Source organism: Tursiops truncatus, chromosome 1, assembly GCF_011762595.2.
Source record: "Tursiops truncatus isolate mTurTru1 chromosome 1, mTurTru1.mat.Y, whole genome shotgun sequence".
In the NCBI taxonomy this organism is placed as follows: Eukaryota; Metazoa; Chordata; class Mammalia; order Artiodactyla; family Delphinidae; genus Tursiops; species Tursiops truncatus.
The window spans coordinates 131,253,564-131,272,167 of NC_047034.1; the positions used below are offsets into that span (position 1 = coordinate 131,253,564).

An 18,604-nucleotide genomic window follows, 5' to 3' on the forward strand; every position below is an offset into this window, starting at 1 on the left:
AACTGTGATGGTACAGTTCAGGAGAAAGGGTACCTCCGAGGCACCAGGAGCACACCCGGGTTTTCAGTGCACCCCCATGTAACTATGTGAGTCACCTACCTTCTTTCATTAACTTGCCCCAAATACTGAATTTCTATAATGTGCCAGGCCAAAACAGAGGGTAACTAGCCTCATGGAACTTAGAGATTTGGTGGGGGAGACGGATTAATCTAATAAATATATAAATAATTACATTTTGTTAATACGATGAAAGAAAAATACAGGAATAAGTATTAGTAGAAGGAGTCGGGCAAGGTTTTCCAAATAATGCGACATGAAGCTGAAATCAGCAGAAGAGATATTTCCTTTCAAAGGCTCTTCTGAGAATGCACTTAAAGATCTGGGGAGAACTTATGGAGAATTTAGTAACTACTACCATATAGTTACTAAAATTGTGGTAATAAAAATACAAAGGAAACTACGAATGTGAGAAGAGATTGGGAAAGAAGATTCATCTACATTTGTTGATCCATTGTAGAAAGAACGATAATAAAGATACGGCATCTTTCCAACAGCCAACTGAAAATTTGGGTCAGGATATCAGAGTGAGTTTAAGGCCAGAAACAAAGATTAGAAAGTCACCATGTGATAGTGAACTGAGTGATCATTTCATGCACTCAATGATCTTAAACCTCTGACAGGGCAATCAAGCTTTAAATTTAGGTATTAAAGACTATACCATAAAGTAAAAAGTTCTGCACCACTGATACCTCCCTTTGACAAATCCTGCAGGTCTGACAATAGTAGTTTGGTCAACAGCTAAGCATTTATGTGGATATTGTTTCTTAATTTTTAACTGTTTCATAATTCTTAATTAAAGTTCAAGAAATTTTCATTATTAAGATGGTTGTAAGACTTCTCATGGAAATTAGACATTAGAATGTCATATGTTCAACTATGCAAGATGAGTGATCTATAATATAAATGCCTGTTATGTAACACCCTGTCTATACGGGTATACGTGGGAGACGTCGCGTGTTCAGTTCCAGATCACCGCAATAAAGTGAGTCACACCAATCTTTTGGTTTTCCAATGCATATAAAAGTTATGTTTACACTCCACCGCAATCTACGAAGTAAGCAATAGCATTATGTCTAAAAAGCAATGTACATACTTTAATTAAAAAACACTTTATTGCTAAAAAATGCTAACTATCATCTGACAATGCAGGGCTGCCACAAACCAATTAGTAAGAGACACAATCATTTGTGAAGGGCAGTCAAGCGAATCACAATAAAAGGAGGCATGTCTGCATTGGCTGTAACACTGAATTCTCACAACAACCTGAACAATAACTCCCTTGGTTATTTTACCAAGTATCCTCTTTCTGTTCTTCCTCAGCAACCCCATGTTGCTAAGTTCAACGGTTACTATTCTGTCTCCAACCTCTCGGAATCATTCCACAGTTGACCACTGAGGTTCAGTGACAGAACCTTTCTTGAAACACATTCTCTTAAACTACTTAATTCTACAATCTCCTCAGAGTGTTCTTATGCTAGGATGCTCTTATGCTAGGCATGTGCTGGGTTCCCTTCTTGCTGCTGTCTACACACACTTCTCTACCTCACCTGCTCCCGTGAGTTTAACACCATCCAGATCAGCAGTTTTCAGAAGGTCGGACCTGAATCAGAAGTATCAGCGTCACCTAGAAATGCAAATTACTGGGTGCTCCCAGATGTAAGAACTTAGAAACTGGGGGTAGGGGTCAGCAATTAGTGTTTGAACAAGCTCAACAGGTGCTTCTGAGGTACACTGAAGTTTGAAAACCACAGATTTGTGGTTTTCATACAGCAGGTTGTGACTCATTAGTCGATCAAGAAAAAAAACGAGTTGCAAACAGCATTTTAAAAAGTGAAATAAAATAGTACAGAGGGAATTCCCTGGTGGTCCAGTGGTTAGGACTCAGCGCTTTCAACGCCGTGGGCCCAGGTTCTAATCCCTGGTCAGGGAACTAAGATCCGACAAGCCACGTGGTGCGGCCAAAAAAAAAAATAGTATAGAAAAAGAATAATTTCTTCATATGTTATAAAGGTAAGTTATATTTCATGAAACTTTTGTTTCAGTTATATATGCATGTTAGTGTGTGTGTCCGTGTGTACGTGCACATCTATATTCGGTTGTTAAATAAAATATATGTTACTGTGGATCACAGTCTGAAAAACAATCTGATCGATATGATGACTAAAAAGTCAGCTCTGTGGTTCCTTCTTGTCATTTGGGTCCTACCTTGCTTGGCCTTCCTTACCCATTCCACTTAATGTTGCCTCCTCCAAGGGATTTATTCTCACACTACCTTGCTTTATTTAGTTATTTACAGTACTTATCAATATTTAAACTATCGTATTGTTTATAAGCTTTCTCCCCCTCTAGAATATAAGTTAATGAGAGATCTTGTTCCCGACACCTAAAACAGTGTCTGCCCACCTAAAATACCCACTCAATAAATATTTCTTGACCAGATGAACTTTGTAAATGAGTAACTTGCCAAAGCTCACCTAAGTTAGACTAAACTACACTTTAGAATCATGAGTATCTCACGTCGGTGATCTCTCTAACATAATCATCACTTCCCGGTAGGCCTACAGCTTGGATTCCAGCCTTCCACTTCCTAGTCCTGGACCATGGGAAAGTTATGTAATCATACTTTCACCACTGTAAAAATAAATGCTTAGTTTTGGGACAATAAGAATCTGATAAAACAGTGAACCAATTTGCTTTTAGTTTTGGAAAGATGAGCGGAGTATTCATTTAATAAGAGTTTAGGAGCAAAGAAAAATTCACCAGATCCATATCAGGAGAAATACAGGAAAGCTAGAGGCTTTAGGTTCACCTACATTTTAAATGTGAACCATCTCATAGCTCCATACGGTTCAAACCCTTCCGGAGAAGGTTAACAGAAAATTCAATGGGAAGGGAAAAAATAGGGAGCAAAATGAATGGAAAGTCATATTCACAGCCCAGATTTGCTGGAGAATTTGTGAAATGTCATAGTTAGGAGATGAATTTGATACTAGAAGTCTATACAGTAAGTCCCCTACATATGAACCTTCAAGCTGCCAGCTTTCAAAGATGTGAACGTGCATTTGCATGTCCAATCACGTAAGTTAGTTCACGTGTGTTGTGTACACTGTCACGTGTGTGCATCCTCCACAAGTGGTTGTGCTTTTGTGTACTTTACTGAAAGGTACTGTATAGACTACAGTAGTACAGTATCTGTATTTTAAACTAGATCTGTAAGAGGACGACTTCTTTGAATTCCTTGCTGTGAAACACAAGGAGTTCACTAATGAAGACCTGATGGAATTGGAGGCCCAGAGAAAGGATGAAGAGAGACAAGAGGAAGAAGTAACTGAAGAACCGAAGAGATTCACGACGCAGGAAATGGCAAGGGGATTTTCTTTATTTGAGGAGGCACTGTTAGTTTTGAGGCACAGGACCCGAACGTAGAATGGTACACGAAGGTTGCAACAGTCGTTCAGAATGCAATCCAGTGCTACTGTGTCATCTATGACGAGGAAAAAAGAGCTACTACCCAGACATCACTGGATCTTTTTTCAAGAGGTTAGATAGAATTGAATCCAGCAAGGCTGGATCTTTTTTCAAGAGGCTAGATAGAATTGAATCCAGCAAGGAACCAGAACCTGTGCCGTCAACGTAAGGGCTGAGTGAAATTGCAGCTTGCCCTCTGTCTCCTATCGCTGACGATCCTTCAGCTCTACCATCTCCCACCTCTTCTCCCTCCTCCAGTCAGTAACTCTTCTTGCCTGTTCACTCGATGCCAGCCCCTGTATGCCGGCTGTTGTACTGTACTACTGTACTTTTCAAGGTACTGTACTGTAAGATTAAAAATGTTTATTTTTTGTGTTTGTTTTTTATGTATTATTTGTGTGAAAAGTATTATAAACCTATTACAGTACAGTACTTTATAAGCTGATTGTTTTAGTTGGGTACCTAGGCTAACTTTGCTGTACTTAACGAACAAATTGGACTTAACGAATGTGCTCTGAGAATGGAACTCATTTGTATGTAGGGGACTTACTGTATCAGCTTTCAGTGTAAATCAATGTCCTTCCTGAACCCCTCTAACGCTGTGAATGTGTGCTGTGAACACACATGTACACATGGTCTTGGAACTCCGGGGAACTGCTCTGCTTATCTAATGGTATCAAAGTGATATTCACTAGATAACCCCAAGTCACTTTGTTCCTATTTCTGGGATAGTAATGTTTTAAGTAATGGGAAGAGTAGATGACAGACAGTACCAACTCTGGAGTCAGAGTGCCTGGATTTAAACTCCATGTCCACTATTTATTAGCTGTGTAATTTTTGACATATTCCTTAATTTCTCTGAGCCTGTTTCTTTATTTGTACATTTAGAGACCTCACAAAGTTATTACGTTGATAGAGTTATTAACACATATGAAGACCTGGCACATGGTAAACCAGAGTGTTTACTAGGTATCACAATCTTTATACTAAGTTCTTTAAATGCTTTCTCCTCTAATGCTCATAGCGATCCTGTGAGGCAGATTATTATAAGACATCCCCTCTCCTCCATATTGATAGGAAAGTGTGAGCCATGAAGAGGTTAAGAAACTTATCCATGTATTCATAACTAAGTGGTAGAGCTAGGATTAGAATGTAATCTTAGTCACATGCTTAAACCAGGTTTCCTAACAACCATGCAAATATAGGCATTCTAGTATCCCAGAAATTATGAATAATCAACAAGCTATTTCCACTCTGCTGCAGCTGCCCTAATAACTATATCAAAACAAGGGATTACATTACACAAACACACACATGTATCAATCGTATCCATCACGTGTTGCTCTTCCAAAGAGGTTGAGAACCAAGGCACTGCAAGTACCTTTATGAAATTTTGTTTCCATGCCTTTGTATCCTCCCTTCCAGGCTGGTGACCCCACAGAGAAAACAAGGAGCTATGTTTCATTTATCTCACAAAAGACTCACTTGGCACTGTTAGTGAAAAGCAGTTGGTTTTCAACAGAGATTGTTGAACAAATAAAAATGCATGAGAAAGCATTCTGTAAAATCACAAAGTACAAACCAAGTTTTTATAAAGTCAACTTAATTGTTATATAGTTATATTTATTTTTATATTTCATTTATCTATTACTATATTTAGAAAAATATAAAGTTATAGTCAACTTTATAATACTTGTTGAAGATTCACAATACGCCAGGCTAAAGGCCTTATCGCCTTATTTTAATCTTCATCACAACCCCTTTGAAGTAGGTACCATTATTTTCATAGAAGAGGGCATGCTTAAGGTCACACATTAGGAAGTAGTGGAGCCAGAATTTTAACTCTTTCAATTTCTGTATCAGACTCCTTTTCTATATTATAGAAAGAAAAATATTATTTTAAAATATGTAAATTTCAAAAACCATGAAATTCACCCATTCAAATGTATAATCCTGTAGGTTTCAGTATAGCCACAAATTGTGCAACCATCATCACAATCTAATTTTAGAACATTTTCATCATCCCCAAAATAAATTCCATACACAACAGCAATCAGATCTAAACTACATATACTTTACATACATAAAAGATATGTAAATTATTTTAAATAAAGCCTCCATTAAATATATGTGTGAATGTATATTTGATACAACTAATGTAAAAGGACGTCATGAAATGACATCTAAAGGAAAAATTATGACTTCGTTGGCCCTCTGTAATTTTGCATTGGCAATATCACCATCCACTTGAGTAGGGCACGTAATCAAGGCCTAAAATCTACATTCAACTCTTATTATTATGGGTCAAACTCCAATTTCAAGGACTTCTTAGCATTTGTGTAATCATAACCAAATAGAAGACTAGGAGGGAATGTACATAAAAGTTTACCACCCAGCTGCCTTTGATACTCACTCTGTTATATTAGTGTCAAAGACAAAAACTTAGGAAAATAAAGTCACAGAAGTTTTGGAGACGTAAACTTTCTTTTTCAGCAAGATATGTTCATGCACATTTTCTAAGAAGCTATACCACTGTATTTGACAATTTACAACAATCATTAAAGCGTAATATAATAAATTCTGCATCCACCCCAAATAATGAAAAGGAACTCACTGTTGGTAAATGCATATTCTTCTTCAGTTTCATCACTGTCATCAGATGGAGCTTTATAAGGAGGCGGCAGTTTCATTGGAGGTGGAGCAGTTCCTCGCCTCTGAAGATGCAAAATTTGAGAGAAGCGTTTTTCTTTGTATAACCTCTTATACAAAGAGGTTTTATATAACCTCTTTTTCTTTGTATAACCTCTTCCTCAATGACAAACAGGATAAAAAAGATCATCTGTAAATATTTTGACTCTATCCAACTTCCATCACATCACTAGGATTGTAAAATAAATACAATTCATTCTCTTATGTTTATGTTATTATGTAAAAGTGACTCTGTGATGTAAACACACCAATACAGAAAACAGGAATTCAAAGGCACAGCTTTTAAGACTGTTAACCTACCCAGAAGAATGAGTTCCTTTCTCCAGTGAGAAAGTCAATTATATGTACTTTCTTTACACTGTTGAGGCTTAGTTTTCTTTATTTCTGACCAAATAACTCAAATGAAAAACATTTCAAAATTAAGTCTAAATGTAAAAACTACCTAACGTGTTAATCCTACAATTATTTAAACTTTTTATTCAACTGTAGAAGGTACAGATTTCATTCTTTAAAAACTACTTGAAATACCAAGATTTTCTAACCAAAGAGGTATTCATCTACAACTTATAAAGAGTCAACACACATTTTAATGTTTTAAAAAAGAAAGAGAAAGCTTTATGATGAATATTTTTTGTATTTCTGTATAAGTATTCTTTAAATTTACACACCAAATGATACAGCACATCAATATTTGGTTCAAATAGGCTTAATTAAAGTAGACTTTATGATCAGATTACCTTCACAGAATGTTGACATTTTCTTGAACACTGGGAAAAATAAAACATGCCCAACTATGGAGAGATCCAAGCTGCTGGAAAGAATGGGAGCCGATACACACAAGCACTCCACAAAAGCCAAAATAACCAGATTAAGATTTGTTTTGCTACAGGATTTCAATAAAGCAATTATTCTTTATAGGACAAAGCCACTAATGGCAGGATACACTTCAGTAAATGGACAATGACTGGTCCATTACAGAAAGCAGGCATGTAATAAATTCCTCCAAAATAGAAAACAATATTTGGGATCCATAAAGAAAAACACACACTCAAATTTATTTAAGATAATGTCTAACCAAAACAGTACTTTGTACATTTATAGAAAATCCAAAAATCAATAAAATGCAAGAGTGATGAAGGAAGAGAAGATGCCAAATACAAAGTACTTGTTAAGCAACAAAAGAATTCAGAAATGTGATCATGGTGTCTCTTTAATTCTTGTTTGAAAAAACTTAAAAGTGAGTTAAATGAAGAATAATAAAGGCAAATGAATTTTCAGCAAACCTTTTCCTCAGACCAGATCATTCTAAGTGAAAGACAATGCTCAGAACAAGGACAGCCAGCTTTTAAAATAGTATTAAGAGGGCTTCCCTGGTGGCGCAGTGGTTGAGAGTCCATCTGCCGTTGCAGGGGACACGGGTTCGTGCCCCGGTCCGGGAAGATCCCACATGCCGCGGAGCGGCTGGGCCCGTGAGCCATGGCCACAGAGCCTGCACGTCCGGAGCCTGTGCTCTGCAACGGGAGAGGCCACAACAGTGAGAGGCCCGTGTATGGCCAAAAAAAAAAGAGGACCTTAGAAGGAAATTTATGGTCTGAAATGACTATTTTAGAAAAAAAGAATGGTTAAAAATTAATAAATTTTACAACTATCTAAAGATTATTAGGTGGGGGGAAGGAAATAAACCCAAATAAGACAATATAAAAATGAGAACATAATTAATTAAGCAGAATAAAGATATAACAGAGAAGACTAACAGCTCAAAACTTAATTCTTCAAAATGAGGAATTAAATGAAAAATTACTTTCAAGATTAATAAAAAATAAACTATATTCATAATGAAAAAGAACTACTTTGAAGAGAACACAGATAATACACATTAAGAGAATAAACAACTTTATACCAACAAATGCAAAAATTAGGTGATATCAATATTCCTAGAAAAGAGTCAGTAATCACAACTGACTCTAAAAGGAACATAAAATCTGAATAGCTCAGTAACACAGGGCCTTGATGGCTTCATAAGCTAATCTGACCAAACATGTAAGGCATGGATAATCAGTATCTTACACAAACTCTCAGAGAACTGAAAAGAAGAAGTACTCCTACTATTCATTTTAGTAGTCTTCTATAACCAAAACCAGACAGGATAGTATATAAACGGAAAATTCCAGGCCAAACTTGTTCAAAATCACAGATGTAAAAATTCTAAAAGGAATAATACTAGCAAACGGGCAAAAAAGATCATGACCAAATTAATTTAAGATTGGTTTAACATTACAGAATCTATTAATATAATTCACCACATTAAGGAATTCAAGGAGAAAAAAAAATCACATACAAATTATTTCAGTGAATGTAGATAATACATTTGATAAAATTCAATGTCAATCCCATTCGTGATAAAAATTCTTAGCAAAATAAGAATGAAAGGGAATACTTCCATAACCAAAGGATAATCTATAAAAACTTACAGCACACATCATATTTAATGGTTAAATATTGAAAGCAATTTCCTAACTACCAGGAGGTAAAACAATAAGAATGTTAGCTCTTATTACCTCCATTAAACACCACAGAGGTGTTAGCAGATATAATAAAGCAAGGGATAAAATACTGGAAAGGGAAGAAGAAAACTGCCTTTATCCAAAGTGGTTATTATTATCCATATAGAAAATTCAGAAATGAAAATCTACATAGTACTAGAGTTTGGGATTCATATTCTTATTAAAAATTATATATATATATATATATATATATATATATATATATATATATGTATATGTGAAGTACATACACCAAGACACTAAAAGCTTCTACATAAAATATTTAATAAGTTTATCTTTAGGTGGTGGGTTTATGAGAGATTTTAACTTTTTTATTTTAGCATTTTGGTTTTCCCAGTGTCCTGAACCAGATTATTTTGTAAAAGAATAAGAGAATAATGTTACAAGATGTCAAAAGATATATAAAATTCAATTTCATATCTACATACTAGCAACAGAAAATGCAATTTAAAAATATTTAAAAGCAACACAAAATATAAGGATTTCTAGGAATAAACCAAAGATTTACAATGCCTTTCTGAAGAAAATGATAACAATTAATTGTAAGAAATAAAAGAGGAAGTTAATAAATAGAAAGACATACCAGGTTAATGGTTAAGAAGGCTCAATATCATAAAGATGTAAATTCTTTACAATTTATAGATCTGACACAACTCCAGTCAAAATTGTCAAAGAGATTTTTTGGTAGAATTTGACAAGCTAATTATAAAATTAAGTGGAAAAGAAAAAGGACACAAATAGGTAATACACTTCTAAAGAAAAAGAAATATGTAAAGGAGATTGCTCTACTAGAAAACAAGATTTATTATTAGACTTTAATAATTTAGGCAGGGCAGCATTTGTGCTGTGATAAACAAATGGAACAAAGAGAAAGCTCAGAAACAATCTTCCCCTGATAACCTGAGATATGATAGAGGTTGTGGTGCAAAGGAGGGCCTATTTAAAAGAGTGGGATAATTATTTAGCTTTATGGGGAAAAATGAAAATCCATCCTACCTGACACCATACCCTAAGATAAACTTTATATCAACTAATTCTACTAGAATAGAGGTGGGGAAACAGGAGTGGAGGATTAACTGTGATTGACAGTAAGAAACGTTTTCTCAGGAGAGATGACCTTTGACCTGCTCCTTCGAGAATGAAAAGGAAGAGCAATGTGGAAAATGGACTTCCAGGCTGAGGGAGCAGCAAGATCAAAGTCTGAGAAACTTTCTGGGAATAGACAGACAACCAGCCCAGCTGAACAGGAAAGACAGAGAAAGATGATGATGGCTTACTGGTGCGTCATGACACTTTTACACCTATACTCCACTAGGCCTTCATCCAGGCCAGAATCAGTCATGTTCACAGAAGGGAAATACTATAACTACAGTACTTCTATCCTGATACTCATCAAAAAAACACTTACTAATTGCAGCTCAGATATGCAAAAAGAAACCAGAAACATTTTTTAAAAGCTTGTGAGGTTAGGTTACCTTTTCTTTTTTTTCTTGGGTGTCTTGGTCCTCGTTATTAGTGATCTTTTTGGCCTTGTTATGTGCACTAGGAATGACCTACCACCACAAAAACAAGGAAGGGGGAAAAGGAAAACATTTAAATGTCACAATCATTACGTGGCTTTAATTTTTTTAAAAAACAATTAAAATCCTACTTAACTCTCTAACTTCACCTAAAAGTAAAGACACGAGAAGTACAATTCAAGGCAAGCAATACTACTTGGGAAATCTAACAAGCTATAAAACCCAAAATGTGCGTGCGTGCGTGCGTGCGTGTGTGTGTGTGTGTGTGTGTGTGTAGCATCCAGGGGCAATAAATTCCCAGGCTTGTGTAGATCCAGAAAGTGAAGATGAAGACTAAGAAGGTCACAATACTTACTGTCATCCAAACATCTCATTTTGCGAAATACACTTTTAAGGGTAAGCAAAGTTAATTCCTAGAACGCTGAATCCAACATTTATTTCATAGATCTACCTTATTCATCACTGTACCCCAGTTCAAGTATGATATCTAGCACACTGTGCACATTCAATAAATATTTCACTATCACTGCTAGCATATAAATAAATTACAAAGCTATTTACACTCCTGGATAAAAGGTCAATGAGAGCTGGAATTTAGTGTTATTTATCACTATAACTCTGTTGCTCAGAAAAAGCCTAATACATAGTAGTGTTGAATAAATGTTTATAAATGAGTCAAACAGTTCAATTTCATAGAAATAATTTTAATTCTTAATGGTGCCAACATCATAGATTACTTTTTGACTCATTTCTTTTTGTAAAACTATCTATAAAACATCTTAGGAAAATACAAAACTGTTAGTGATTTTTTTAAAAGGATCCTTAAATAGTTAACACAAATAATGTTGGCATGAAATCTGATGACAGACATGCAAATTAAAAGGAAAAATAAATATTCTTTCTCAGAAAATTAAAGGAACTTCCTGCCTAGGGATAATTTAGAAAACAAAACCAAAAAAAAAACACTTCTCTCTAAAGGCAATTTAAGGGACTTCCCTGGCAGTCCAGTGGTTAAGACTTCACCTTCCAATGCAGGGGGTGCGGGTTCAATCCCTGGTCAGGGAGCTAAGATCCAACATGCTTCATGGCCAAAAAATCAAAACAAAAAACAGAAGCAATATTGTAACAAATTCAATAAAGACTTTAAATATGGTCCACATCAAAAAAAATCTTTAAAAAAATAAAAAATAAAGGCAATTTAAGATTAATTCTTCTTTACTTTTAACTTAGAGTCTAAGGAAATTAATTTTGGAATAAATAAAGTCTCAGGAATGTTTCACTTAAGTAAAAACCAACAGTAGTGATAAAGCAACATGTTTTTGGTGCTTCCTATGTAAATAGACACTGTACTTAATATTTATTTCTCTATTTATTTATTTTTAATATTTATTTGGCTGCGCCAGGTCTTAGTTGCGGCACACAGGATGTTCTATGCAGCATGCGGGATCAGTTGTGGCATGCGGACTCCTTTAGTTGCAGCAAGACAGATCTCGTTTCCCGACCAGGGATCGAACCTGGGCCCCCTGCACTGGGAGTGTGGAGTCTTAGCCACTGGACCATCAGGGAAGTTCTCTGCTTAATATATACAACAACCTAAGTCAGAGTTCAAAAACTAGTGGGTCTACAGGTATATGTTTCTTGTCCTAAAGAATTTTAAAACAGGAGCTTCCCTTGTGGCGCAGTGGTTAAGAATCCGCCTGCCAATGCAGGGTACATGGGTTCGAGCCCTGGTCCGGGAAGATCCCACGTGCTGTGGAGCAACTAAGCCCGTGCACCACAACTACTGAGCCTGCGCTCTAGAGGCCACGAGCCACAACTACTGAGCCCGCGTGCCACAACTACTGAAGCCCACGCGCCTAGAGCCTGTGCTCTGCAACAAGAGAAGCCACTGCGATGAGAAGCCCATGCACCGCAACAAAGAGGAGCCCCCGCTCACAGCAACTAGAGCAAGCCCACACGCAGCAACGAAGACCCAACGCAGCCATAGATAAATAAATAAATAGAATTTTTAAAACAAATACTTTGTCTCTCTAGAAAGTTATAATATCTGCCTACACTGGACCTACTTTCTCCTCTGAAAAAAACAGCTGAAACTGAATGGCAGAAGCTTCGTGATGGGACAAAATGTTAGCTGCCATTCACAAAGTTTGCAATGTTTGCTTTTCAAAGAGCAGAGAAATATCTTTCTGTATGCATACCATTAGCAAAATTTGGAAGACAAAAGGCCCACCAAAAAGACTATATCTTTAAGAAAAGTAGGACAGCACATGTTTCTTATGAAAGTAAAAAATATATTTCTATACGACTAATACACAAAATGTACACGTGTCCAAAAAATTTAGGTGCCATTATGAAACAATGACATTAGGGAAATACAAATGGAATACAGGAAAAAATAAAACGACACATGATAATAAATTTAATGAACTGAAGGCATGATGCCAATTTCAAAAGGGTTTGTTTTTTAATATATAAAAAAAAAACCCTAATGCTACTGTGAAATGCAATTTTAACTGGAAAAAGTTACCTTGGCATAAAAACTTTCTATAGAGGTGTACAGTATAAATCATGAATTTTGCTCTCAAATAAGCATTTACCAAGTAAATCTAAGCAGATACACACATTTCTTTCTAGCAGGCTGAAAAAATAGTTGAGAAATTCAGGAGGAAAAGCTTAAAAAAGTAATGTGTTGTTGATCCTCCTAAACCACCTGCTAAAAGCACAAATATAAAAAAATAAAATACAACTCAAAAAAAAGGTACAAATATAAACACCACTGCTCAATTCATGGTGCTGATGAGAATTTCCATGTAACCAAGGCATGTTTAGACACAGAGCCTTGATGGAAATGACTTATTTGGGGGTTTTGAAGAAAGTCTCAAAGTTTAATGTAAATTGATCAAGAATAATTAAGAATTTGGCTATATTTTCTATTCCTGTGATGACCAATATAACTTGCAAGAATAAGTAAGCCGAAGAGAGCACCATTTGGCAAAGATTTGAAATTTGATTCCTTTCATTTCCTTATTCAACTGGAATCACTTTGTTCTTAAAAAAAAAAAAAAAAAAGGAACAAATCATGGACATTAGTATCATCTCCATCCCTTGGCTAGAATCACAGATAGTTCAGTGCTTGATGAACCCAATGCACAATGTAACAGTCTGTGATGCTGCCTGAGGGTTAAGTAACTTGAACATCGGGCGATGCTGAAGACATTTTCCCTTTTTTGAACAGTTGAAAGAAATTGTACTGTTTATGTCCTCCAAATGAAAATTTCAACCTCAGCTCACCAACAAAGGCTGGATTAAAATCTTGGCCATTTTGGCTGACTTTATAACCTATTAAAATGCTTTGAATATTTTTCAGAGGGGCATTTGCAAGTGGCCACATAAATGTATAATCTGATTGGTTCATTCTCGCTCAAAACTATTTCTTTGGAAGTGTCATTTGGCAGGGAATAATCTGGCCAATTTTCCTACAGAATTCAGTTTCCAGAAATACAAGTGATGGCCTCAATGACTTTCTCAATATTATAAGAGTTAAAAGGTGGATTCCAAGAAATCTAGAATTTCAAGTTGTATAAAAATGTGAAGACCTTATTCAGTTTACCTCTCTCAATTAGTCTTGATGGTATAAATGGAGCACTAAGACTAGAAGGGACTGTGCTGCAGTGCAGTGCACCACAGCAGAGCTGCCCAGGTGGGGTGAAGCTGCAACCCACTGTGTGCAGGCAGGCTACAAGCGTGCTGAAATAGCATGTTGATGCCTTCGCCCTTGGGACAGCCAGACATCTGTTTACACAGTCTGCCATACAAATATTATTTTCTGTATTCCCTGACATAAAAAAAGGTTGAAAGGCACTGCATTAGCGAGTTGAAAAGCAAATTTTTAAAAAACATGCAGTTTTTCTACTGTTCATAAGTGTCTATGTTTTGAACAGCTGTCTTCCATTACAAAATAAAGAAAAATAAACATTGCTTCCAGGTACAGGGCTTACGGGGCTGCATATTGCAATATAAAATACACATCCTGCCACTAACATCTGTGTATCAGAGTTCTAATTCCATACCAAATAAGTAATTTATTATAGAAAAAAATTCTATGATTAAATACTGCTCTTTGCGAATTCAGAATCTTTGACAGAACATACAACAATGTAACACGTCTGAATTTTTACATACCTGTAAAAATACCATTTGGTGGTCCCTCTAGAATGTTTTTAACCCTGACCTACTCTGTATCCAAAGTATTTTATAAACAAAGTAACTGGTTCAGAAAGGTTAGGTAACTTGCCTCCAAATTAGCAAAAATGGTAAACAGGCAATCAAGGAATCAAAAATGGGTCTGTTAGACTCCACTGCACACTGGAGTAACTCAAATTTGACCAGGAAATCAAAATCAGAGGAAAAAAGGGAAAATTGAGGTTAATAACTAAATTTTAATGAAGTTAATGCTTCCTTTACGTAATAGTAGAATAACAGTAAAAATATATTGAAACATACTTCGAGGCAAAACCTTGGTCCACAGATATAGAGAATATTTTTTAAGTAGCTTACTCTTGGAGTGGATGACAAGCTCTGAACAACAAACACCACAGGGTTTCCTGCATTCTTAATGGCCTCAACCGCTTCTCTGTGAGAGGCATTCTGCAAATCTACTCCAGACACCTAAAAGCACAGAAGCAATTTATTTCAATTAGAAGGGCAGCAGATCTCGTGGATAGGTTAATTCAAAGTTCATGCGTATTATCTAGTTACAAGAAGAGCCAGAGTCGAATGAATTATACCAAAGCCAGAAAAAAATAAGATTGACCCAAACAAGCTTTGCTGTTTTAGGAGATCATGTTTAAGGATATTAATGTTTCACCTTCAAGAAAAGTAAATAAGGTAGATATCTTAATAACAATGGCCCTGACTAAATATAATTATCCAAAATAGGTAGCTCAGTCAGTAACAGAACCTTAAAAAGCTTCTGAACTTGTAATGTCACCTCTGCCACTATCACAGTACACAATTCTGAGTGAGGGCAGGGGGTGGGGATCTCTCTGGACTCACCTTCTCTCAAGTAAACTGAGATGACATTTTAAGCAAATTGCCCATTATCACAGTTGAGAAGCTGAACATTTCTCAAATTATATCAAAAAAGAAGTATGAAAACACCCATAGGTTCTTTCTAAAAGAGTTCTGTGTTCAACAAATTTGAGTATGTGGAATCTAGAAAAATGGTAGAGATGAACTTATTTGCAAAGCAGAAATCGAGTCACAGATGTAGAGAACAAATTTACAGTTACCAAGGGGGGAAGGGAGGGGCGTTGGATGAATTGGGATATTGGGACTGACATATATACACTACTATGCATAAAATAGATAACTAATGAGAACCTACTGTATAGCACAGGGAACTCTACTCAATGCTCTGTGGTGATCTAAATGGGAAGGAAATCTAAAAAAGAGTGGATATATGTATACATATAACTGATTCACTTTGCTGTACAGCAAGAAACTAACCAACATTGTAAAGCAACTATACTCCAATAAAAATTAATTTTAAAAACTGGGGCAAGTGTAAACATCTCCTTATTATATAAATCTGGGAGAACATAACTTGTGAACATGCCCATAATCTCAAAGAGCATTCCGTATTTATCAAACATATTTACAAGAACCAACTTTTGAAACTGATAATGTAAGGAAGCCTTGGTAAAAGTTGAGGTGGTTTACAGTCAGTTGATAGCGACAATTGGTGAATATTGTTTTGCCTTAGGGGATCAAAGAAATAGGAATGTAAGTGAAGAGGGATGTGGGATCAAGTTTGGTTTTTGTTTTTAAGATGGGATAGATTACAGTAATAATGATGCAGTGGAGAGGAAAAATGAAGGGTAGAGAGGAGTGATGACCATGGAAGCAAATCCTTGGACAGTGAAGAGGGAATGACTTCCACTGTACAAGTTAGACTGGCTCTGGATAGAAGAAACATAAATAGTTCATTTGCTGTGCCAAATACAGTCAGAAAAAAGCTTTGGTATGCAGTGGGAGCAAGGGGAAACTCTCTTTTGACTGCTTCTATTTTCTCAATGAAATAAGAAACAAGGAACTTAGAGATTAAGACTGTGGCAGGAGGTATAGGAGGTTTGAAGTAGTTACCTCTGAAAGTAGAAGAATGGAACAACTCGGGAAATATTACAGGGCTACAGGGCAGAATTAAAGACCCACTTGAGGGGGTGGTCATGAATTTAAAATGAGACCAGATAGCATGGGTGGTTATTTTCTCCAGCCGTGCTAGAGATCTGAAATAAGCAAAAAGTTGCACTTAACTAGGATGTGGTTGGTTCTCCCAGGCAAGTTCAGTGAAAGTAAAGAGGATCAAAGGAGTTGGAAGTATATGCAAGGGAGTGATAGGATGATAAGTCACTGAATTTGAGCAGAGTGAGGAAGAAAGTGAGCATGCCAGAAGCCGAGAGACAGAAGCGAGGGTCCTAAGGTAGGAGATACGAGCCCAGTGTGTTAGAGGGGTTTAAAGCCAGGTTGAGTCTAAAGTACAGAGAAAGAGGAGAGAGCGGAAAGAGGTGAGGCCAGGGAGGCAGCCGAAGCCACCTGCAAAATCCAAAAGGCCATGGCAAGAACTTTGGCTTTTTATTCTAATAGGTATCAATGAAGATTTTAATGCTCTGTGAAAGCTCTTTTCCCATATGAGTTGAGGAAGGATACAAATAATAGTAAATGAAAAAAATACAGACAAAAATTAAAGTGACACATAAAAGCTGTCACAACAGTTTGATGAAGCTTCTTTCAAATAACCTGATCCCCAAAATATTCCACAGTAAGAGAAGTAGAGGCTATATGAGAACTACTTCCTCCTCTAGTAATAATCAGTTTTTGTTTCCCTAACAGAGATTTCCACATTGCTAAATGCGAATCACCGAAGTCGGGTAGGTAGGAAAAAAACAGTATTCTGTCATATTACAACACAAAAATAATCTTAGTTTTTCTCAGCTTTAAAATTATAACTTAAGAGTATGTTCATTCACACAGATGAAGACCCATTTCTAAAAATTACATTAAATTCTAACTTCCTAGTTTAAAAAACTCTTCTTTATACGGACCTAAACCTTTCATGCAATTGTTTCAAGACAAAGAGAAATGATTATTAAACTTCACTAACAAAACAAACAAGTAATGCTTTTCATAGAAAAAAGTAAACAATGACTCATTATGCTTCACAAAATATGTATTAGAGTGTAACATTTCAGGGCTGTTGTGAATTTGAAGAAATATAAATTATTAAATATGAGATAAAACAGTGGACTCTTATTAGTATGTGTATGAGTGATGATGATTAAATGAGAGAATACTTTATATTCAACTGAGCACAGAGAAAGATGAGAAAAAGAAACAAAATTCAAAAAGGTTTAAAAAGTAAACAATCCAATTAGAAAACAGGCAAAAACACAAACAAACATTTCACCAAAGAGGGTATTGGATGGCAATCAAGTACATGAAAAGTTCTTTCTCATTAGCCATTAGGGAACCGCAAATTAAAACAACAATGATATCACTATATACCTATCAAGAATGGCTAAAATGAAAAACAGTGACAACACCAAATGTTGATGAGGATGCAGAGAAACTGAATCACTCATACATTGCTGGTGGAAATACAAACTAGTACAGCCATTCTGGAAAATAGTTTGACAGTTTCTTAAAACTAAAAATGAACTTAACATACAACCCAGCAATTACACTCTTGGGCATCTATCCCAGAGACACAAAGACTTATTTTCACTCAGGAACTTGTATACAAATGTTTATAGGAGCTTTATTCATAATAGCCAAGAACTGGAAACTACCAAAGTGTCTTTCAATGGGTGAATGGTTAAACGGTGGTACCTCCATACCATGGAATACTACTCATCCATAAAAAGGGATGAACGAGGAGGCGCCTTCAAGTTGGGAGAGGAGTAAGACGTGGAGATCACCTTCCTCCCCACAAATATATCAAAACTACATCTACATGTGAAACAACCCTTACAGAACACCTACTGAACACTGGCAGAAAACCTCAGACTTCCCAAAAGGCAAGAAACTCCCCACGTACCTGGGTAGGGCAAAAGAAAAAAGAATAAACAGAGACAAAAGAATAGGGATGGGACCTGCACCAGTGGGAGGGAGCTGTGAAGGAGGAAAAGTTTCCACACACTGGGAAGCTCCTTCACCGGTGGAGATGGGGGCTGGGCAGAGGGGAAGCTTCAGAGCCAAGGAGGAGAGCGCAGGAACAGGGGTGCA

General features: G+C 36.2%; 1 protein-coding gene across 8 annotated transcripts in view; it reads right to left on the reverse strand.

The window, feature by feature from the left end:
- PATJ (PATJ crumbs cell polarity complex component) overlaps positions 1–18,604 on the reverse strand; it is a 359,130-nt gene that overhangs the window by 192,158 nt on the left and 148,368 nt on the right. For all 8 annotated transcript variants that reach the window (XM_073789059.1, XM_073789054.1, XM_033865626.2 and 5 more), the window contains 3 exons: positions 14,879–14,989; positions 10,277–10,354; positions 6,143–6,242 (listed from right to left, as the gene is read on the reverse strand). In XM_073789059.1, coding sequence (XP_073645160.1) covers positions 6,143–6,242; positions 10,277–10,354; positions 14,879–14,989 — 289 coding nt within the window. The remainder of the gene's footprint in view (positions 1–6,142; positions 6,243–10,276; positions 10,355–14,878; positions 14,990–18,604) is intronic.